Source organism: Eptesicus fuscus, chromosome 9 (genome assembly GCF_027574615.1).
Source record: "Eptesicus fuscus isolate TK198812 chromosome 9, DD_ASM_mEF_20220401, whole genome shotgun sequence".
Classification (NCBI taxonomy): Eukaryota; Metazoa; Chordata; class Mammalia; order Chiroptera; family Vespertilionidae; genus Eptesicus; species Eptesicus fuscus.
The window spans coordinates 68,962,797-68,986,168 of record NC_072481.1 but is presented as its reverse complement, the minus strand read 5'-3'; the positions used below and the strand labels follow the sequence as shown (position 1 = coordinate 68,986,168).

The 23,372-nt window shown below is 37.6% G+C and overlaps 1 protein-coding gene across 1 annotated transcript in view; it reads left to right on the top strand.

Moving 5' to 3' along the window:
* Nucleotides 1–23,372, top strand: part of HFM1 (helicase for meiosis 1) — an 86,523-nt gene that overhangs the window by 52,167 nt on the left and 10,984 nt on the right. Inside the window, exons 25-33 of the mRNA XM_008154712.3 lie at nucleotides 2,076–2,161; nucleotides 2,646–2,729; nucleotides 2,857–3,014; nucleotides 4,837–4,940; nucleotides 6,136–6,282; nucleotides 16,327–16,407; nucleotides 16,843–16,958; nucleotides 20,241–20,320; nucleotides 21,245–21,348. Coding sequence (XP_008152934.2) covers nucleotides 2,076–2,161; nucleotides 2,646–2,729; nucleotides 2,857–3,014; nucleotides 4,837–4,940; nucleotides 6,136–6,282; nucleotides 16,327–16,407; nucleotides 16,843–16,958; nucleotides 20,241–20,320; nucleotides 21,245–21,348 — 960 coding nt within the window. The remainder of the gene's footprint in view (nucleotides 1–2,075; nucleotides 2,162–2,645; nucleotides 2,730–2,856; nucleotides 3,015–4,836; nucleotides 4,941–6,135; nucleotides 6,283–16,326; nucleotides 16,408–16,842; nucleotides 16,959–20,240; nucleotides 20,321–21,244; nucleotides 21,349–23,372) is intronic.

Here is a 23,372-nt window from a genome sequence, read left to right as displayed (position 1 = left end):
TTTCCAGTTTGCTGCCTTTGGCTTTGTGACCCTCCTCCTTCTTAGATAGAACTCTAAAAAGAGAGTTGTTAGCCCATGACTAACAGTCTAGCCCTGGCCAGCGATTGGGGCCAATTAGGACCATCTCGCCCAGTCCCAATCAGGGCTGATGGGGGCCGGCCTGTTGGGGAGGGACTGCAGGAGGGCTCCAGGGTGTGTCCAGCCCTCTTACCCAGTCCCGATCAGCTGGACCCCAGCAGCAAGCTAACCTACTGGTCAGAGTGTCTGCCCCCTGGTGGTCAGTGCACATCATAGTGACTGGTCGAGCGGTCGACTGAACAGTTGACCAATTGGTCGGACACTTAGCATATTACACTTTTATTATATAGGATATGCATCTTGGGACATGAAAAAATCATGTAAGGGATCATTAGGGATTGTCTTATTATTCCTTAGAACAAAGATCTCCTACTTTTTTATTTCCTTGAAATTTGAAATCAGTTGGTAGCAGAGAGCTGACTAGTTCTGGGAGCTGGGGTGAAGGTGGGGATTGGCTGGTGAAAGTAAGATCCAGTTCGAGGAGAGATTCCTGATGAAAAGGGTCACCTTCCTACAGAAGTTCTGGCAAACCAAGTGCCATACTCATCCCACAAAGACAAGAGTTCTGAATTGTGAAGGAGGTTCCATATAAGATTCAGGAAATAGCAATTTACAGAAAAAATTGAAATTAGATTAAATGGTTACTAATAAAAGTTTCATTGAACTTAAAAAAGCCAGTCTTTCTGACCTTAGAATATTGTCAGTCCGGGTGTTGGTTGAATTCTGTACCTCCCAAATTGTCGAACACTAACATTTTTCTACATTTAATCATAGAAAAGTGAGAGAATCAAGCAAAAAAGCAAATCTAAGCTCTTATAAGAGCATCAGGAAAGAAATAAAGAATACACATTGATTTTCAACAATGTTTATAAACTAAAAAATGAAAATTCAGGAGAAGTTTTGAGGGAAAATGAAAATGAACATTAAGGAATTATGAATAGTAGTTGTGTCTTAAGAATAAGAAAAATTCCCATGAAAGAATAAAGATGTGAGTAAGGAAATAGGAGTGTCATATCATCATCAATAATATATGTGTGTAGATAGAGTGGTAATATTTTGAAATTTTATACTTCTGACAATATCTTCTATTTGGGGACTTGATTAAATTCATTCATGAGTGTAATAATTTAAAATTTTAGTTTCTTAAAGCATAAAGAAAAAGAAAAGGTCCAAAGATGGAAGTGAATTTGATATATTTAAGGAACAAAATATATATTGTGGCTGGACAATATTCAGCAAGAGGAGAAGGGTAGAAAATTAGATGGGAGAGGTAGGCTGTGGTCAAGGCATAAAGGTAAGGGAGTTTGGCCATAGTAAGGAAATTGCCATTTTATTCTAAATGCAATGGAAAGGTATTAGAAATTTTAAGCAGAAGAGTAAAATTATCTTATTTAGGTACAGACAAGAGAGAACTCTAAGACAGAAATGCTCAGAATACCATAGTTTCATAAAGCAATATTCTCATTCCTGAATCATGTTGCTTTTTTCAAACACAAATATAGTAATAGGTGTCTCTTGGTACTTGCTTTACGGATGACATATGATAAAACTAAGGGCTGAGCTATCATGTGAACCAAAGAGTTCCTCTTTCTTTTGTATAGTAAGCAAATGCATGTTTTATTTCAGTTTGAAAAAAGATATAAACAACTGAATAATGTTACTGCCCAACTCATTTAACTGAAAATATTTTTTAAAACTTTAAAAAATGAGCCCTAGCCAGTTTGGCTCATTGGTAGAACATCGACCTGCAGACTGAAGGGTCCCAAATTCGACACCAGTCAAGGGCACATGCCCTGCTTGCAGGCTTGATCCCCAGTAGGCGGTGTGCAGGATGCAGCTGATCAATGATTCTCTCTCTCTCCCTTCCTCTCTGAAATCAATAAAAATATAAGTCAGTTTTTAGTCTGAATCTAACTTTTTTACTAATGTAGCTAAATATTTAAATATACATTTTTAATAGATTGTTTAAAAACTGCTATTTGATTAATTTTCCACAGGTATAACATTGTCAAATGCAATGGTTAATGCAGGTTTGACTTCCTTTAAAAAAATAGAAGAAACAGATGCAAGGGAACTTGAACTGGTATTTAACATTCACTTATTCCTAATATTACCTCTATTCTTAATGTACATTCTAAAGCTAACTTTTATATATTTATTTCTAGTAAAATGATTTTTCTCCTCATAGTCATAAGTATTTTAACTTAATGTTTTAAGTAATAAGCATTACTCAAACTATTGGCTAGCCCTGGCCGGTGTGATCAGTGGTTAGAGTGTTGGCCCGGGCACCAAAGGGTTAAGGGTTTGATTCCCAGTCAAGGGCAATGTGGCTGGGTTGCAGGTTTGATTCCAATCTCTCTCACATTGATGTTTCTTTCTCTCTTTTCCTCTCTCTCTCTCCCTTGTCTCCTTCCTCCTTCCCTTTCACTGTCTCCAAAATCAATGGAAAAAATATCCTCGGGTGAGGATTAACAACAATAACAACAAAAACCTATTTGTTATATAAAGTATTTTACTAAAAGAATTTTTAGTGTGTGGTCAGAATATAATGATATAAATGTTTTTAGATTTTAAATAGACATCCCCCTTTTGGAACTCAGATAAAAGAAACAGTGATGTATCTTCCAAAATATGAACTCGCAGTCGAACAGGTAAATATTTTGCTTTCTAGATATTTTGATTGTCTTATCAGGAATAATGCTCCTCATAGCTGAGTTGGAGCTGAGTATGAGTAGTAAGGCTATTTTTAATATTTTTTATGCCTATCCTTTTTTAAAGATTGCAAGATATAGTGACATGATGGCGGAAATATTAGTGACCATTACATTAAGAAACTTTGAACAGCTACAAACTAAAAGAACAGCACCAGATTTTCACTATGTTACCTTACTCATAGGTGATGCAGATAATCAACTGGTTTTTAAGCACAAAATTATGTAAGTGTAAAAATTTCTACTTCATTTTATTTCTAAGTCTATAGTATAAAAGAAAAAAATCCACTGAGTAGAAAAAGCAATACAATCACTGTAGGATTAATTAAATTAGATTTTTCTGATGCTATAATGGGGTAGTTTTTCTGTTTGTCTTTTAAAGAAGATATTAACATTGAGCCTGTTGTTTTAGATTATTATATTTGGTACTATAATGAACAAAGTTGGAAACAAGTGAATAGATAACCTTTAGGAGTATCCATAGTCCACTGTTGCTGAACTTTCTTATTTGTTGCTTTTCTTCAGTCATTCATGACCTTACTACTCACTTCAAAATATATCTTTTATTTCAACATTTAAATCTAACAAACTACTATAGCTCCATTATAGGATCCAGCCAACCAGATCATATATATAAAGGAGGTACTTCCCTTATACCTAGTTCTTTGCATGCCATTCTGTAATTTTCATTTGAGTTGTTTTTTTCTAATATTGCTCTTTTTCTAAGATGTCATAAACAAACTCTAAGGATATCAATTATATCTATAGCTAATATTTTTTGAGCAATTAGTAGGTTCCAGGTATTTAATTGTTTAATCTTTGTAGGGGACAAATTCTACTATTATTTACATTTTGTAGAAGAAATTGAGACCAAGAGAATTTAATCAGTTTGTTCAAAAACATATAGGTACTTTAAAGTCTAGATTTGAACCCAGGCATTCTGACTCCAGAGCCTATGCTCCTAATCATATTATTGTATGTACTTGTAAATTCAGGAATGGCAGTGACTCTGAAATGGGAATCTCTTGATTGTTGCTAGTGTATAGAGAATACCTTCCTAAAATGTCCCATGCAAGGTTCCTAAAGAAACTGCAGTGACTGATAGGATATCCCTTTCACTGATAATTATGTTCCTGCAACTAACCATGGCACACTTATAGAGAATATCCTATCCTATATAATAAAAGGCTAATATGCAAATCGACCGAACAGCAGAACGACTGGTCACTATGATGCGCACTGACCACCAGGGGCCAGATGCTCAATGCAGGAGCTGCCCACTGGTGGTCAGTGCACTCCCACAGGGGGAGTGCCATTCAGTCAGAAGCTGGGCTCACAGCAGCAATGGTGGCAGGAGCCTCTCCCACCTCCACGGCAGCGCTAAGGATGTCCGACTGATAGCTTAGGCCCGCTCCCCACCTAAGCCATCAGTCAGACATCCCCCGAGGACTCCTGGACTGTGAGAGGACGCAGGCCGGGCTGAAGGAAACCCCCCCCCCCCCGAGTGCACGAATTTTGTGCACCAGGCCTCTAGTATCATTATACAAATCTTTATTCTCTCTGTCAACAAAATCTAATGACAACCTTAATTATATGAGACTAAAATAAGTTCAGTCACAAAATTGGTTGTTGATTTGTTTGTGGTATTATTAAATACAAACTATTTTAGATCAATCTTATACTATTGAAGTTCTCATAAAGTCATGTAATTTATGTATAGCTATTTTTACAGTGTTAGTGATTAAGGGATAAGCTCATGGGTTATTGATAGCAACAATATATCCAGGTGGCCTGAAGTGAGTCAGTGCAACTTGGAATCAGCTGGTGGGTCAATATATAGTTAAGAAAATTATGGTAATGGTAGTTCCACTGACATTCCAGTTCCTCTTCCAAGAATCTGGGGAAAGTAACTTTCAATACTGACTTCAGTTTACTACCAGATAGGATATATCTTAGGATCAATCGGCTCTTGAAGATTAACATATTATTTTATTTAGTGTTCAGATTATTAATTAAATGATACATTAATTAAAGTACTCTTTTTCAGGGATTCTGTTTTGCTAAAAGCTGGAAATTGGACTAAAAAGATTGATGTGAAGAGAGCTCTTAAATCTGAAGAACTTAGCATAAATCTAATTAGTTCTGACTATGGTAAGTTCATTGAAGGAATGAAGACATGAATGTAAAGAATATGATATCATTTAAAAATTATTGCCTTTATGCTGTAACAAAACAATATATGTCAATGATATTATATAAAAATAATTGATTTAAATAACATGAATCATTTTAAAGGGAAATTTTATGTATTTAGATATGTAAAAGATAGCATGGACTAGGATAACAAAATTAAATTTTTATCTGTTCACTTATACATATTTTATTTTCCAAGATAGGTAAATATCAATTATTGTGGGAACATTGTTTTTATTTTTATACTCATGCATAAATTTTCATTTTTAAACTTTTTTTTCATTGCATTTCTCATTCCTGGGTTTATTAGACCTTTTAGTTCAAAAGGTATAAAAGTATAAGAGATATAAAAACAAATAAGTGATCTCATGTATAGATTTATATTACTTAAACTACAGGCCCGGTGCACTAAATTTGTGCACTCGGGGTGGGGGGGGGTCCCTCAGCCCGGCCTGTGCCCTCTCCCAGTCCAGGAGCCCTTGGGGGATGTCTGACTGATGGCTTAGGCCTGCTTTCCCAGGGGGGAGAGGGCCTAAGCCATCAGTCAGACATCCTTAGCACTTCTGCGGAAGTGAGAGAGGCTCCTGCCACTGCCTCTGTTCTGTGCTCACCAGCCATGAGCCTGGCTTCTGGCACCACCAGGGGCAGCTCCTGCATTGCTCATCTGCCCCCTGGTGGTCAGTGCGCATCATAGCGACTGGCCGTTCTGCTGTTGGGCCGAAACTGGCTCTCTGACATCCCCAGAGGGATCCCGGATTGCGAGAGGGCACAGGCCAGGTTGAGGGACCCCACCAGTGCATGAACAGGGCTGAGGAGGGATGCAGGAGGTTACCCATCCGGGGAGGGATCACGGGAGGGCTCCAGAGCCTGTCCAGCCTGTCTCGCTCAGTCCTGATCAGCCGGACCCCAGCAGCAAGCTAACCTACCAGTCAGAGCATCTGCCCCATGGTGGTCAGTGCACATCATAACGACTGGTCAACTGGTTAACTGTCTGCCCCCTGGTGGTCAGTGCACATCATAGCGAGTGGTTGAGTGGCCTTAGCATATCATTAGCATATTACTTTTTGATTGGTTGAATGGACGACCAGACACTTAGCATATTAGGTTTTTATTATATAGGATAATCACTTATATGCTTTTTTCCTTTTTCCAGTTGGACTTGATATTCAGCGAAAATTTACAGTCTTTTACTTAGGACCCAAGAGGCTTGGAAATCAAATAATTATACGAAAAAAATCAGTAACAGAGATTTCCCATTCTAAACATTCAGATAGGTCTACTGTAGCAGAACCCAATAAAGGTAAGTAGCTATATATATTCCTGTTTTGCATTAAAGCAAAGATATAGCTGCAGAGGAATATAGGTGTAGATTAGTGGTTGACAGGAACCATGAATAGGAAAAAATGAGGAGCCACTACTAATAGCATGTGATTTATTTTTGTGGTTATGACAATGTTTTGGAATTAAAGTATGGTGGTAGTTGCACAACCTTGGGAATATATTAAAACAGATAGAATTGTATACTTAAAGGAATGGATTTTATGGTATGAATTATATTTTAATTTAAAAATCAATTGCATTATTATATACCAGTTGAATAAAAGAGAGAGAAATAAAATTTAAAAATAATTAAAAAAACAAAAATAAAAAAACTACCATTAAAAATTACATCAGAAATCTCAAATACCTAATAATATAGTAGCAAAGATATTTAAGACCACTACATGAAAACTAAAAATCATTACTATAAGAAAATTAAGGAAAACATAATTAATTGAGTGATATACCACCACTTTAAGGATTAAAAGATTCAATATTATTAAGATGTCAATTGTCTCCAAATAAATTTTTAGATTCAATGCAATCCCAATACCAGAAGGTTTTTTTTCCTGAAACAACACACTGATTATAAAATTCATGCAAAAATTCAAAAGAATAGGAATAATCAAGATAAACTTGAAGAAGAAAATATAACTGCACAATTTAATTTACTAGATAGCAGGACCTGTTATTAAACAGTAGGTATTGAAAGTGACATAGGCATAGGGTAGATACATTAATCAGTGGAATATATTAGAGTCCAGAAATGGACCTACAGATGTACAGTTACTGATTTATGACAAAATCAGTGTCTTGACCCTGACCTCAGACTCTACACAAAAATTATTTTCAAATATATAGCTGATTTAAAGTGAAAGGTAAACAATAAAACCTTTAGAAATAAAAATAGATCTTCAAGACCTTGGAGTAGGTTGATTTCTTAAATAGGACACAAAAAGTGCTAATTATAAAAACATTTGATGAATTTGACCATGCTAAAATTAAGAACAAGACACCATCAAGAGAGGGAAAGGCAACCATAGAGTGTCAGAATAAATTGCACTACATGTATCTTGTTGTTATGGGCTGAATTGTGTCCTCCAAGAATTTGTATGTTGAAGTCCTAATCTCCAGTACCTCAGAATTTGTCTTTATTTGAACATGGATGTAAAGAAGTAAGTAAGTTAAAATGATGTAATTAGTTGGGCCCTAATCCAATATGACTGGTATCCTTTAAGAAGAGGAAATTAGGATACAAACACACACAGAGGGAAGACCATGTGAAGACATGGTTTTTAAATGGTTGGTGCACTCTGCTAGGGCTAAAAAATACTAAACCCTTTTTGTTGTTGTTAATCCTCATCCACGGATATTTTTCCCATTGATTTTTAAAGAGAGTGAAAATGAGGGAGGGAGGGAGGGAGGGGGAGAGGTAGAGAAAGAAACATCAATGTGAGAGGGACACATTGATAGATTGCCTCCTGCATGTGCCCAACCAGGACTGGGGATCGAACCTGCAATCCAGATACTTGCCCTTGACGAGGAATCAAATCTACAGCCCTTAGGTCCGAGATCCGATGCTCTAACCACTGAGCTCACCAGCCTGGGCTACTTCTTTTTATACTCTTTAGTGTATATGAGCAAAATCAAGAACTTCAATTCAGCAATATAATCCTTTCCTTAATAAATAAATAACAAAATTATAGTATAATATTTGACCAAAAAATGAAAAGATGTTCTCATCCTATATAATAAAAAGCTAATATGCAAATCTCTATGACATGTACTGACCACCAGGGGGCAGACGCTCAACACAGGAGCTGCCCCCTGGTGGTCAGTGTAATCCCACAGGGGAGCACCGCTTAGCCAGAAGCCAGGCTCACGGCTGGAGAGTGCAGCTGTGGTGGTGGAAGCCTCTCCCACCTCCACGGCAGTCGGACATCCCCTGAGGGCTCCCAGACTGCGAGAGGGTGCAGGCCAGGATGAGGGACGCCCCCCCAGTGCATGAATCTCGTGCACCAGGCCTCTAGTTTATAAATAAAATCACTCTGTGCATAAATCTATGATTAACTTAAATCAGAAACGGCAAAAGTCTAAGTAATACTTTTAACAATATTAACTCCAGTAGCTTATGTACAGACCAAATTATTTGAATTTAAAATTAGGATGTGAGGCTAAGTTTGTCATGGGTGCCACTATTTCAATTTCTTTCTCTGATTTATTTTTAAGCAACTGACCCTTGTTCCAGCAACCATAATTAGCCTTGTTAAAATAATTTTAAATATTTTGCTTAAATACATTTCTAGTTGACATTAATAAATTTATTTTATGGAGAAACCAAGATGGCAGCATAGGTAAACACCTGAACTTGCTGCCTCACACAACGACTTCAAAACTACAACTAAAAGACAAAACGGACATCATCCAGAACCACAGGAAGGCTGACAGAGTGGAAATTCTACAACTAGAAGGAAAGAGAAAAGCACACTGAGACTCACAGGAGCTGCGGAAGTAAAGTGCAGAGGTACTGAGGCGCGGCGCGGAGAGGGCTGTCAACTGAGTACACGGCTGTCTTTTTCAATCCTCAGGGAGACACAAGCTCCCGACTGCTCTGAACTCCAGTTCCAGGTGAGACTCTGGGAACCCAGACTCATACGGGGAGAAACTGGACTGTTTGACATCAGGCAGAACTCAAGGGCGGCTTTCTCTCAGAGGTGCTTGGAGTGATTACCGAGGGACACTGAGACCTGGGGGCCTCTTAGGGCAGGGATGACAGTCAGCCATTGCTGTTTGCTCCGCCCTGAGACCCCGCCTCACTCACGCTGTGCGCAGAGGCTTTTGCATATGAATGGCCTGGACCTTTGAAATCTAAACTTACCTAACAAACTGTAGCTGAGTCAGAGAGACCCAGAACATCAAAAAGAAGGCCCAAGGCCCCACAGCAGCTTGCATTGCTTCACAGCTGGGCCTCATCTGGACACCTCCAAAACCCAAACAAAGAAGAGGAATCTGCAGATCTCTCTGTAGCTCCTGCTGGGTGGCCTCAGGCAGAGGCTAAATTAGCACCTCCTTGGAGATCCAAGAGCCAGTGTACCTAGTGGTCAGAGTGGGACCATCCAGATTACAACTCCTCAGAGCCTTAAGGGACGCACTCAAGGGCCAGACTTAGTGAGCACCAAAGCCCCACTGAAGCAAGTCTTGTCTCCAGCACAGAAGTTCTCCCATCATAGACAAAGCTGATCCTCACAGCCAATTAGCCTGGAGGTCAATTCCTGCCAGTGATACCAACAACAATCAAGGCTTATCTACAACAAGACTGTGCACACAGTCCACAAAGAGGTGCACCAAGAGAGTCCACCTCAGGTAACTGGGGAGGCAGAGCCACTGGGCCCTATAGGGCACCTAGCACACAAAGCCACTCTATCAACACAGGGAAGCAGCCAAAATGCGGAGACAAAGAAACAGGTCACAAATGAAAGAAATGGAGGATATAGAGTTCAAAACCACAGTTACAAGGTTTTTCAAGAATTTTCTAGAAAAGGCCAATAAATTTAGTGAGACCCTCAAGGATATGAAAAAGGACCAACTAGAAATTAAACATACACTGACTGAAATAAAGAATAATATACAGAGATCCAACAGCAGAGTAGAGGAATGCAAGAATCAAGTCAAAAGATTTGAAATACAAAGAAGCAAAAAACACCCAACTGGAAAAGCAAAAAGAAAAAAGTATCCAAAAATATGAAGATAGTGTAAGGAGCCTCTGGGACAACTTCAAGCGTACCAACATCTGAATTATGGGGGTGCCAGAAGAAGGGAGAGAGCAAGATACTGAAAACCTATTTGAAGAAATAATGACTGAAAACTTCCCCACTTGGTGAAAGAAATAGACTTACAAGTCCAGGAAGTGCAGAGAACCCCAAACAAAAGGAATCCAAAGAGGACCACACCAAGACACATCATAATTACAATGCCAAGACCAAAAGACAAAGAGAGAATATTAAAAGCAGCAAGAGAAAAACAGTTAATTACCTACAAGGGAGCACCCATACGATTGTCAGCTGATTTCTCAACAGAAACTATGCAGGCCAGACGGGAGTGGCAGGAAATATTCAAAGTGATGAATAGCAAGAACCTACAACCAAGATTACTCTACCCAGCAAAGCTATCATTCAGAATTGAAGGTCAGATAAAGAGCTTCACAGATAAGAAAAAGCTAAAGGAATTCATCACCACCAAACCAGTATTATATGAAATGCTGAAAGGTATTCTTTAAGAAGAGGAAGAAGAAGAAGAAAAATGTAAAGATAAAAATTATGAACAACTAATACATATCTATCGACAAGTGAATCTAAAAATCAAGTGAATAAAAAATCTGATGAACAGAATAAACTGGTGAATAGAATAGAATCAGGGGCATAGAAAGGGAGTGGACTGACAATCCTTGGGGGGCAAGGGGTGTGGGGGGGTGCGGGAAGAGACTGGACAAAAATCATACACCTATGGATGAGGACAGCGGGATGGGGGTAAGGGCATAGGGTGGGGTGGGAACGGGATGGAGGGGAGCTATGGGGGGAAAAAAGGAACAACTATAATAATCTGAACAATAAAGATTTATTTAAAAATAATAAAATAAAATAATGACAAAATAAAAAATAAATTTATTTTACTTTAAGTACTTGGAACTGGGGGCTTTAAAAACATACATTAATTATATGTAATTTAACATAATATGTTACAAAACTATAAAAATATGAATTTCAGATTATGATAGTGATGAAATTGCAATCTCTTTACAGTATACCTGAAAGTACAGCTTAACTTAGGTCAGTTATCTCTTTGAACCTTATTTTTTGAGTTCAATCTCTGTAAGCTTTTATTTGTTAAGACAAATTCAGACAATTTGCAGGCTATAGGGAGTGGAGTGGAAGCAGGGGAGCACTTATATTTCCTAAGTGCCATTTCTAACAGAAATATAGTAAAAAGTTTTTGTCACTTAGGTGATGTCCATATACTATAATTCTATAAAAACACTTGTAGACAGTCTTAATTCCAGACAAGACTTGCTAACACTGGCTTGAAATTTTGGGGAGTCCCAGAATCTCTAATTAGACTCTCGGGTCCTACTTAGTTTTCACCACCGGGAACAAATGTGTATAGTCATTGTGCACCATCTTGTGGTAATGTTTAGAAATGCATCTATTAGATGCATTGGGTTAAGGGATGAAGCATTCTCTATCCCTTATTGTGAAACAGCCATTTCCTCCTAGTCTTCCCACCCCCAAAAACAGTAGATTCTTTTCCTAAATAAAGTAAATGCATTTTCTGTGGAGAACTAAGGCAGCAGTATAACTAGGAAGGCAGGGTGGTTGAGTGATCAGGCTCTGGAATTAGACTGCCAGAATTAGAGTCTCAAATTGGCTATTTATTATCTGCATAGTCCTGAATATGTTACTTAACCTCTGTATGAATTAATTTTCTCATATGTAAAATGGAGCTATAATAGGACTGCCTTATAGATAGACAGCCAAGGATGAAGAGACACTTGAGGAAAATCTGGAACATATGAAAGAAAGCCCAAAATAAAACAGAAATTGGATGAAAGAGCAACAGGATATTTCAGGAATGTAATAAAATGTAACATAAACTAATTAATAACCTCAGAGAAATTAAATATTAAATTGCAATCATAAAACAGAATAGGATGCCATGAAAAAAGCTATTAATAAGAGTGAGTACAAGGAAATAAAAACTATGATTAAAAAAAAAAATAGCCTAGCTGGAGGGCCAAAAGATAAATGTCAGTACAAACTAAATGAAAGCAAAAAGACAAGGAGACAAAAAATAAAAGACAAAGGGGGCAACCTAGGAGTCTGATGGCTGACTAACAAGTTTACCATAAAGAGAGAAGAAACAAATCAGAAGACATAATTTATGAAAAATTTGTAGACTTGAAATGAAACAAATCTGTACATCAAAAAGACTTAGTGCTAGTTAGGGTGAATAAAGGAAGATACACAAAGGAGGCTTAATTGTAACATTTCAGAACATCATGAATAACGAGAAGATCATAAATGCTTCCAAGGAACAAAAATTAAAGTTGTGTTAGTCTTTTTATTAGGAACACTGGATGCTGGAAGTCAATAGACTTTAAAATGCAAGGGGAAATGATTTTGAACCCTGTGTCCTATACCCAGCCAAACTTTTAATTAAGTTTGAAAGAAAAATAAAGATACTTTTTAATATATTCAAGGATTCAGAAAGTTTAACTGTCACACATCCTTTCTCGGGCAGTTTGGGGATGAGCACAAGAAAACAAAGCAGTTAACCAAGAAAGGAAAAGTCAAAGAATCTAGGAATAGTAGAGTCAGTCCAGGAGTTTAATGAAAGGACGTTTCATTAAAGGATGACAACTTTAGGACAGGCCTCGATTGCATTAGGAGGAAGGTGGAGGCCTCTAGAAAGGAAGTATCTATGAAGGGAGAATAAATGGTGAAGTGTTTCCATGTATTTGTCTTTATCTTTGAAATATTAAATGAACTTAAACTTAAGGTAGATATTGCTGGACTAAAAGGAAGGCACTAAAACTTAAGGGACAGCAATATGCTGCTCAAGGAAGAAAAGCACTCCACTTAATTCTCCATAAAATATATTTTTACCTTCTACATATCTCTCAAATCAGTTCATTCTCTTTGTATTTCTCCCACCACCTAGACTGAGTCACTTTCATTTTTTGTTGTTGCTTAAATGACTGCAGTAACTTCTTAACTACTTATGTATTTATTATATTTTTAATTACAGTTTACATTCAGTATTATTCTGTATTAGTTTCAGATGTACAGTATAGTGGTTAGATAATTATATACTTTACAGAGTGGTCCCTCCGATATTTCAAGTACTCACCTGACTATATACATAGTTATTACAATATTATTGGCTATATTTCCTATTCTGTAATTCACATCTCTGTGACTATTTTGTGACTACCAATTTGTACTTCTTAGTTCCTTCACCTTTTTCACCCAGCCCCAAACCCTCCTCCCTTCTGTCAACCATCAGCCTCTTCTCTATATCTATGAGTCTGTTTCAATTTTGTTTGTTTTTTAGATTCCACATGTAAGTTAACTAGTTTTCTTGCATCCACTCTGTCATCTCTCAAATCCATTCTCCTTATTGTACTCCATAGATTGATTTTTTTTTTCAAAATACAAATTCAATCATGTCCCTTCTTTGGTTAAAACACTTCAGTGGCTCCCCATAGCTTTTAGAATAGAAGATTCAAAACATTAACAGGTTCCATACTGTCAGGTGGTCAATCAGTCCCTAAGTAGCATTGTGGTGACAGCTGCTATGTAGACTTGCCTCACCTCCATAGAATTGGCTATTTAAGGACACAAGAGACCCAAATAGATTTAGACAGTTTATTACTTAGCCAGTAAAACAAGATCAGCAAGGTATCAACTGCTTGCTGGGAGGGGCCATGTGATGAGAATGGTAGGCTGCTTTGTTTTTAAAGTCAACCCTAGGTTGCAGCTAAGTGGTTTTATAGCCTGCAGCTGTACCTGAAAGGGGTAAGGTGAAAGGTCCTTATGCCTTACTGGAACCAGAAGGTAGATGAAAACTGCAAGATAGCCTCCTTCAAGCTAAGGAGGCAGATGAAAAATGACCTTTAACTTCTCACAAGACTGCCTATCTTGATGTGGCCCAAATAGAATCAGAGGGCGTTCTGTAAGTAGTTGAGCCTTGCCTGTATGGCCTATGTGCAATTGCCAGGATGCCATGGTGGAGCTGTTTCCCTACAAACACAGGTTGACCTTTCTACTACAGTTTCATCTCTTACACACACTCTCTTACCTGAGCTCAGCCACATTGACCTTCTTTCAGTTTCTCAGTGCTTTCCTTGTCATAGAGCTTTTGCACCTGTTATTCCCTCTGCCTGAAACACTTTCTCCTATCTTTTGCCTTGTTAACTCCCACTTTTACTCCTTAGCCCAGTTGTCACTTCCTTAAGGAACTGACCAGGACAGATCCCCCTGTTAACAAATAGCATTGTACCCCTCTCCTTTAGAACCTTCAGAACAATTTTAATTTTATAATTACTATATAATCTTTAATTAATGTAATAGTAGTGATAACATATACACTAATGTATTTATCCCTTGATTTGTAAAGTGCTTTCACATATTTGATTTTATCTTTTCATCTCTGTGAGGTAAACAGAACAGGTATTATTTTTAATCTCTATTTTTTACAGATAATAGCCCATATTAGAACTCATGTTCTCTTACTCTAGTTTAGGGTGACCTATACTTTTCCACCGTGTTTTTTATGTAAATACATTAAATATAAGGCAGCATATAATAAGCAGAGAGGGACAAAGAAAATGCCATAGGTACTCAAAGGAAAATGAAATCAGATGGGGAGATTAGGATAGAGCTCCATGATATAGTTGTGGTTTAAATTGGCCTTGTGAGAGATGAGATCAAGAAGTAGGGCAAAACTTTGCAAGCCATAGCCTTCCTTGTAGAGTATAATGTCAAAACCTTTGAACCAAAGATTGCTGGAAGCACACCTGTATTTGAGGAAATTTGGTGTTGAAGAGCACAGCAGTGGCAGAACTGTGAGTCATCTCGGGGAGTTGAGGAGTTTGAGGATTTCCACTTGTGCTGGGTGATTCTTAGAAGGGTTTAGAGAAAGCAGGGGTCAGTTCTGTATTGGGTGCTCTCAGAAAGTGGAGTGTTGAATATCTGGGTATTTTTTATCTTGGAGATGGAAGGATTAAAGAAATAGTAGTCATTTGTGTCAACCAGAAGAGGGGGATGTTTAGTTATTTTTGTGGTTCTTGAGGGTCCTTACTAGTATCTCCAGTTTTAGAAATAATGGCACTGTAGTCTTATCTCTGTCTTCTATAGTCAGTGTGGCCTTATCTGAGTATTGTTTATATTCTTCCAAAGTTGTTTATGTTCAGTTGGGAACAATATTGTTCAGCTATTAGCTTCCAGTTGCCAGGGATGTTTTATTACTTAATCGGTACCCAATACATTGATCTGCTTAGCCCTCAAGGTGTCTGGCCAGTTGCCTCATATGGTGGTGAGCAGGTTATTCATTTACTCTAGGGCACTATACGTACACAGTATTATCATTGAAAAAGGCTGATGGAGCAAAGACACTAAAAATGAAGAGTAAAATGTCAAGAAAGGTTGTAAAGGTTTCAAAGCTCTTTACTATCTACATTTTTAGTTCACTGAAAATCTATGCTCTAGCAAAAGTAAACTGATTTTGTTTCTACCATTTGTAGTTTGCTGCCTTTGGATAACATGTTTTTCCCCTGGGACATCTCGCTTTGTTCCCCTTCTCAAGTCCAGATCCTTTCTGTCCTTTTAGGACCAGTTCAAATGTTTCTCCCTCCCTCCTTGTTACTAGTGAGTGCTAAGATCAAGAAAAAGCCTATATTAAAATATAGTAAGTGAATAAATTACATATTCAGATGTATTAATTCTAGTTTGGGGGATCAGGTTGGAAGCAATCTCTCCTTTCTATGAATTTATATAAAATTTCTCGTACCCCTAAAGCACTTATTTCTAACATCTATTAAACATGTGTGGTGTCCTATCTCCTAGCAGCTATCAGTGATGGCATCAAAAGGCCACGAGGTTTGCTTCTTTCCTAGTTCTTCAGGCTTACATACAAAGCAGCACAAGTTTCAAAACTCCACCCTTATTCTTACCTCATTCAGGACAAGAAGTGCTGATTTACTCTATTTATTTCAGGGAAATTAACAAAAGCTTAAAGATGGCTCAGTGCTGCTTGTGTAAAGCTGAGTTGCCACTAATAGTGGGACAGGACTATTATCAGAACTATCTTTTTAAAAATTACATATTAAATGGGTTAATATTTTAGGAAATGTAAAAAGTCATAGTCTTTTTGTATTGTTTGAAAGGAGAGACTGGTTATAACTTAATTATATTAAATTCATTATAATAGATGTAGTAAAAATGGGTTTGTTTATCTTATATTAATTTAGGAATGACTACCTGCAAAAAACCTGGGAACCGAGAATGTAATCATCACTGTAAAAATAAACAGACTTGTGGACATGACTGCTGTGAGTTCCATAACACAAGTTTATTTCAGGTTTTAAAAATTGAAAGGTTTTTGATAAATAGTAATTACATTCTAATTATGTGTGATATTTAAATTATGCATTTTGTAACAAATAATTTTCTTTCTCTTGTGGGCAACATGAAAAAAGTAAATATTAGATTAGAAATTTTAAAGAAATATGGCTTTCTATGAACAATACCTAAAGTTTAATCTAAAGAATCTATAATTTCTTTTTTTTTTAGTATGAATGCTCTTTATTTTTAATTTTTTATTTTATTTTATTGTTTAAAGTATTACAAAAAGTAGTACATATGTCTCCTTTTTTTCCCCATTGACCTTTCCCTGGCCTCCCCCACCCCCTGGCACATGCCCTCACCGCTCCCTCCCCCAGTGTCTTGCGTCCATTGGTTATGCTTATATATATTTCTTTTCATAGGTAAAACTGGAGTTGCACAGAAGTCAGAAATGAAAGAGTCAGCAATTTCTTCATATTTATCTGATTTAAGAAACAGAAATGCTTTTTCATCTCTTCCTCCAGTTAAACGTCTTAAGGTTAGTTTTAATATCATTTATCCCTTGTTCTGTAATTAAATGTATATGAATATTCCTTTACTGAGTATAAATTAAGTAGGTAGCCACATTGTACTTGAGGGCTTGACTAGGAATATGACCATTATTCATAACACTGTTTTTAAAGGAAAAGGTATTGTAGTTCTTAATAATCAATCTGTAAGTACACATTTGGGACATATTTACAGACTCTTCCCTCATTAGTTTTTTGTTTTGTTTTGTTTTCAGAAAGGAGGAATTTGTAGCTTGGCTTGGTTCAGTAATTAAAACTAGACACTCTTGCCCTTTCCTGGCTCGGTCTATGCTGTACTGGGCTGGGAAGTCTGTGTTGATTTTGATTCATGCACTTAGATGAGTACTGAGCAAGAGCCTCCCTTCCAAATAATGAATAAATGGGAGTTCCTACTGCTGGATAGGCTAGTCACTAGCAGACTTATTCTAAGCCTAAGTCATCATAGCCAGGGCAAAATAATGGGTCAGGCCGCAAAATAACCAAGTCAAGAAAATGGCAGAGTGGCTATTTCTTTTCTAGGGCTTGTATAAGAATGAAGATCCTAAATCATGAGGCTAAATCAAGAGGAATATTGGGAAACAGGGAGAGGCATGCAGTTTGAAATGACTACCATCTGAGAGAATTTTTTAGCTGCTCAAGTTTTTCCTTCTTTTCTTTCATATTTATTTCATATTCTTTTTTTTTCCCTTTCCATAGTCGTTGAGCACCAAAAATATGCCAAGCACTATAATAGGTGCTAAGATACAGTGGTGAATAAGACAGTTTTAACCCTAGTTCTCATAGAGCTTACAGTTGAGTGAAGGAGATAGCTAAGTAAATAGGCTTTTCCAGTATAGTATGATAGGTGATTCTGTGGCAGAAGTGTAAGATAACTTGCACTTAGATAAAAAGTGTATTCACTTCATACGTGATAGGTCAGGAAAATATTCCTAATAAACATGAGTGAGACCTAAAGGATGTATTGGCATAAGGCAAGTATGAAGAGGTGGGCACTAGGGTGGTGGTAGAGAGGGATAAAAAAGTATTCTAGACGTAGAGAATATGCAGTGTTTCAGAGTTGAGAAAGAGATAGAGATCTCTTCAGTTAGAAAATTGAAGTAATACAATATGTCTGGACTTCAATTATAAGTGACTAGAGGCCCGATGCACGAAATTCGTGCACGGAGGGGGGTTGTCCCTCAGCCCAGCCTGTACCTTCTCCAATATAGGACCCCTGGAGGGATGTCCGACTGCCCGTTTAGGCCTGATCCCGGGATCGGCATGAATAAGACAGTTTTAACCCTAGTTCTCATAGAGCTTACAGTTGAGTGAAGGAGATAGTCGGACAGTCAGACATCCCTCTCACAATCCAGGACTGCTGGCTCCCAACTGCTTGCCTGCCTGCCTTCCTGATTGCCCCTAACCGCTTCTGCCTGCCAGCCTGATCACCCCCTAACCACTCTGCTGCCAGCCTGTTTGCCCCCAACTTCCCTCCTCTGCCGGCCTGGTCACCCCTAACTGCCCTCTCCTGCAGGGTTGATCACCTCCAACTGCCCTCCCTTGCAGGCTTGGTCCCTCTCAACTGCCCTCCCTTGCAGGCAGGGTGCCTCCCAACTGCCCTCCCTTGCAGGCCGGGTACCTCCCAACTGCCCTCTCCTGCTGGCCATCTTGTGGTGGCCATCTTGTGTCCACATGGGGCAGGATCTTTGACCACATGGGGGCAGCTATATTGTGTGTTGCAGTGATGATCAATCTTACTCTTTTATTAGATAGGATAGAGGCCTGGTACAGCGGTGGGGGCCAGCTGGTTTGCCCTGAAGGGCGTCCCAGATCAGGCAGGGGTTCCCTTGGGGTGTGGGGCGGCCTGAGCGAGGAGCCTGTGGTGGTTTGCAGGCCGGCCACGTCCCCTGGCAACCCAAGCAGAGGCCCTGGTATCTGGAATTTATTTTCCTTCTACAATTGAAACTTTGTAGCCTGGAGCGGAGCCAAGCCTGGGGCTCTCTCCGAGGCCGGCAGCCATTTGTGTTGGGGTTATAATTGAAACTTTGTAGCCTTAAGCGGGTGGGCCCGGCCAGGGTGTGCGGAAAGCTTTGCTTCCCCTGTTGCCAGGCGGCAACCCTGGCCTGCTCTCTCAAGCTCCATTCTGCCGCCATTTGTTTGCATTTGTTTACCTTCTATAATTGAAACTTCGTAGCTTGAGTGGAGGCTTAGGCCTGGCCAGGGCAGGCGGAAAGCTTGGCTTCCTCTGTTACCTAGGAAACCTTGATCTCTGTGGCTGTAGCCATCTTGGTTTGGGTTAATTTGCATACTCGCTCTGATTGGATGGTGGGCGTGGCTTGAGGGTGTGTCGGAGGTATGGTCAATTTGCATATTTGTCTATTATTAGATAGGATGGGGGAAGTGGAGAGAGATGAAGCTGGAAAAGTACGTAGAAGCTAGATCATAAACATCTGTTTGCTATTTTAAGGCTTTGGACTTTATCCTGAAAGTATTGGGAAGTCACTGAAGGACTTTAATCAGTGATATGATCAGAATTGCATTTGATAAAGTTTATTATGTATACAATGTAGAGAATGGATTAGAGAATGATACAAAAGGAACATAAGGATTCATTAGGTGGGTTTTACAATAATGCAAGCAAGATGACATCCTAGTCTAGTGTAGTGGCAAGTAGTAACGGAGAGAAGTATAAAATATTTTCCATAGATAGAATCAACTAGCTTGGTACTTAAATGGTTATGAGGGGGGACAATGGAGTAAAGATAATGCCCAACTTTCTGGCTCAAGCATCTGGGAAAAAATCTAGGGCCTCATTGGGGTAGGAACTCTAAAGGAAAAGCAAGCTTGGAGGTGTAGAGACACTATCAGTTCAATTAGGGAAATAGTGAATTTAGAGGCCTGCAATATGTCTAACTAAAGTTTTTTTACAGACAGCCAGACAAAACTGTTTGAAAATTAGGAGAAAGAGCTAAGCTAGAAATATTGATTTGAGAGTCATTCACATGTAGATAATCACTGAAGCTATGGGAGTAGATGAAATTTTTGAGAATTTGTAGAGTGAGAATAATGCCTAGTAAAGAACCTTGAAGAATATCTACATTTAAGAAGGGCCTAAGAAGGAAATATGATTTGAGAACTAGCCTGAGTTTCATAATTCATTGGTTTTTGGTCTTTATGTATCCAGCAGGAATTTTACTATTTGGCTCATTTGTTAAAAGGTATTGATAGCCAAACCTTTGGTAGCCAAACCTTTTTTTTTTTTTCATTAATAGATGCAAATGAATAAATTTCAAAGTGTGGACCTTAAGGAGTTTGGTTTTACTCCAAAAGCTTCTCTTCCTAGTATATCAAGGTACAAATATATTTGTAAAATATTCATAATAAACTCTCTGTTCCTCCAAGTAGTCATTTACCCAGAGAAGGGTGGTCACTACTACTTTCAAATCATGGTAATAATTTGGTTACATAAGGTAATGACATCATAAGAGTTACATTATCTTTCAGACCCTAAACTACTTAGAACTCTACAGTTAAAGAATACTTTAACATTCATTGAATAATCTCTTCCCTGGGAAACTATCCATCCTATATGTCATTCTATCAGGCTCTCTCTGCCTTCTAAATTTAACCGTAGACAAGAGTATAGTTTAAAAAGAGAATTGATGTTTGTGTACAAAGTCTAATCTTTTCATTTAGTAGTCCACTGTATATTAATAATACCTCAGATTTATAAAATACTTTATAATTAAAATATTTTACTTTTATGTCTTTTGCCCTTAACATGAGGTATTTTTATTCCATTTTATAGATGAAATAACTGAAGCTCATATTCCTAGTTAATAAGTCAGCATTCTTTACCTGTGTTTTGATGCCTAGATGGCAATAGTATATGTCATTTCCCATTCAGATAAGGGAATTTTATATGCAGGGATGATATTTAATATACTTAACTAATGTAGAACAGGTACCAACACTATTTCAAAAGATCCTAGACTTTTTTTCTAACAGAAAATAGCATTAGCAACAGATTTTTAAGGCTATATATAGATAGCAGATAATCTACATATTTGGGGCATATAAAGATGACTAAGTATCTCTTGATTCCATTAAAACCTGTTTTTACCCTTTACTATCCAGGCTGGTACAGTTTATCATAGAAATGTTGAGTGAATGAACCATCCCTTTTTATTTATTTATATGAATAAGTATTTTTTAGAGTCAGATTAATTTCATTATTTTCTTTAGAATTTTTACAGTTTTATTTATCTTTATAAAGGTCAGAATATTTAAATACACCTGAATTATCTATACTGGAGCAGAGGGATCAGCATGAAATCTATTCAAATGTTCAACAAGAACCATCTGATTATCAAGACAAAGGTAAATTACTATTGATATTGACTTGAGAGAGAATATGATTTATCATTATTTTGGATTAACAAATAATGTTATTGAAAAGTCAACATCTGAAATCATTATGATTATAAATTTGACAACATTTTTCTCTTGGGTAATTGAACCAATTTTAAATTCTTTGGGTCTGTTATTTCAAATGGTCTTACTATATCTGTCTTAGAGTTTAAAAGAAAATCTTCCCTATATAGTGTTGACTATTTTTATTTAAAGATAATATGAGGAAAAGCTGAGGAAAAAGGGGTCTCTGGGTACAGAATGTATTAAAATGCTGAACTATTACTTTTATATATCTTTGGAATTATTTAAAATAATTTTGTGTTTCTAAAATTAGTCCAATTTTATAAAATGACTGTGTGACCTTGGAAAAATTATTTAATTTCTTTGGGCCTTGGCTTTAAAATTAAGAGATTAAATTGGTGACCTTTAATATCTCTAAAACCTGTGATTCTTACAATTTCTGTGATATATGTATATATATAAAAGCCTAAGCGAAGAGCCAACCGGTAGCTATGACACACACTGGCCACCAGGGGGAAGACACACAACACAGGAGCTGCCAAGCTTCGGTGACTTGGCAGCTGCAGTTCTTGGGTGACACACCCAGAACCAGAGAGGAGGGAGCCCGATTCTGGGGTGCGTCACCCGAAAACCGCCCTCTCGCAACCTGGGACCCCTCGGGGGATGTCACAGAGCCAGTTTCGGCCTAATCCCCGCAGGCCAGGCCAAGGGACCCCACAGGTGCACGAATTTGTGCACCGGGCCTCTAGTAAGAATATAATCTAATTTGTAGGATATAGCTGGTGTGTAATCTAGGTTTGCCTTTTATCTGTGTTTGTCATTTAATTAATGAGATAATGCATATACATTTTTCAATATTGTGACTGGTTCATCATTAGTCTGGATCCTGCCATTAAGAGCATAATTTCTCTGGGTCATATTTAATAACCAGTCTGTTAAAATGTGTGAGAAATAATCCTGGCCATAGAGTTGTTTTTCAGTAGCTATATGTAGAAATGATAAGTATAGGGTTTTCTGAAAATAATTTCATGTGTGTGGACTTGGTATCTATTGCCACACTTTTCTTTAAGCTGTCATTATGCTTCTTCTAGCCCTAATTTAAGATCTTAAGTAAGCAAGGGCTGGAGTGCCCACCACTTCTTATGACACTATGATAACCATTAGGCCCAATATAAGATTAAGAAGAATCCCCTGACCTCACCTAGAGCATTTATCCAACTTGTTCAAAGCCTGAACATCATTACAACATGCTTAGAAGGCATAAGATTTTCAACCCTCTTATTTTTATCTCCCTTCAACGTATAGCCCTCTAACTTACTCCTTGTACTGCATAGCAGAGTTTATCCTTCCCTGTACTTACTTTTATGTTGTTTTCACAGAGCTTTTCTACTTTTATTTCTTTTCTACCCACTATTCCAAATTCAATTTATATATGATATAAAAGTCTCATCATGATACTTTAACCTCCAATGATAACTGTGTTGCTTAATGCTACCCCCCTTTTTTTTATTTAAAAAAATAAACTTTAAAAACAAGAGAGACAAAAAACATCAGTGGTTGCCTGGGAATAGGGGGAAGGGTATGTGGGAATATTTGGGGTGATAGAACTGACTGCTTGCTTACACAACCAAGAGATTGAACATTAAGGATGCTTTTACTGGATGTAAATGACACGATTAAAAAAAAAAGATTAAAAGGATAAGAGCCAGAAATTTACCCAATGTGAAAAAATATGGAGCTTATGGTTTTCTCTTGTGGATAGTAAAAAGTTACCATGGGTGTAAAGAAAGAAACAGTAAATGAGATATCTTCAATACAAAAGGTTCTAAAATGTTTAAGAAGAATATGCTTATTCAGAGGTAATATTTCTTTTTAGATTTATGATTTGACTTGAAATTTCTCTCTGGGAATAAAAACGCTAGAAATACTTACTTTTAAATTTCATAATTTAAGGTGTCACAGGTAATAAG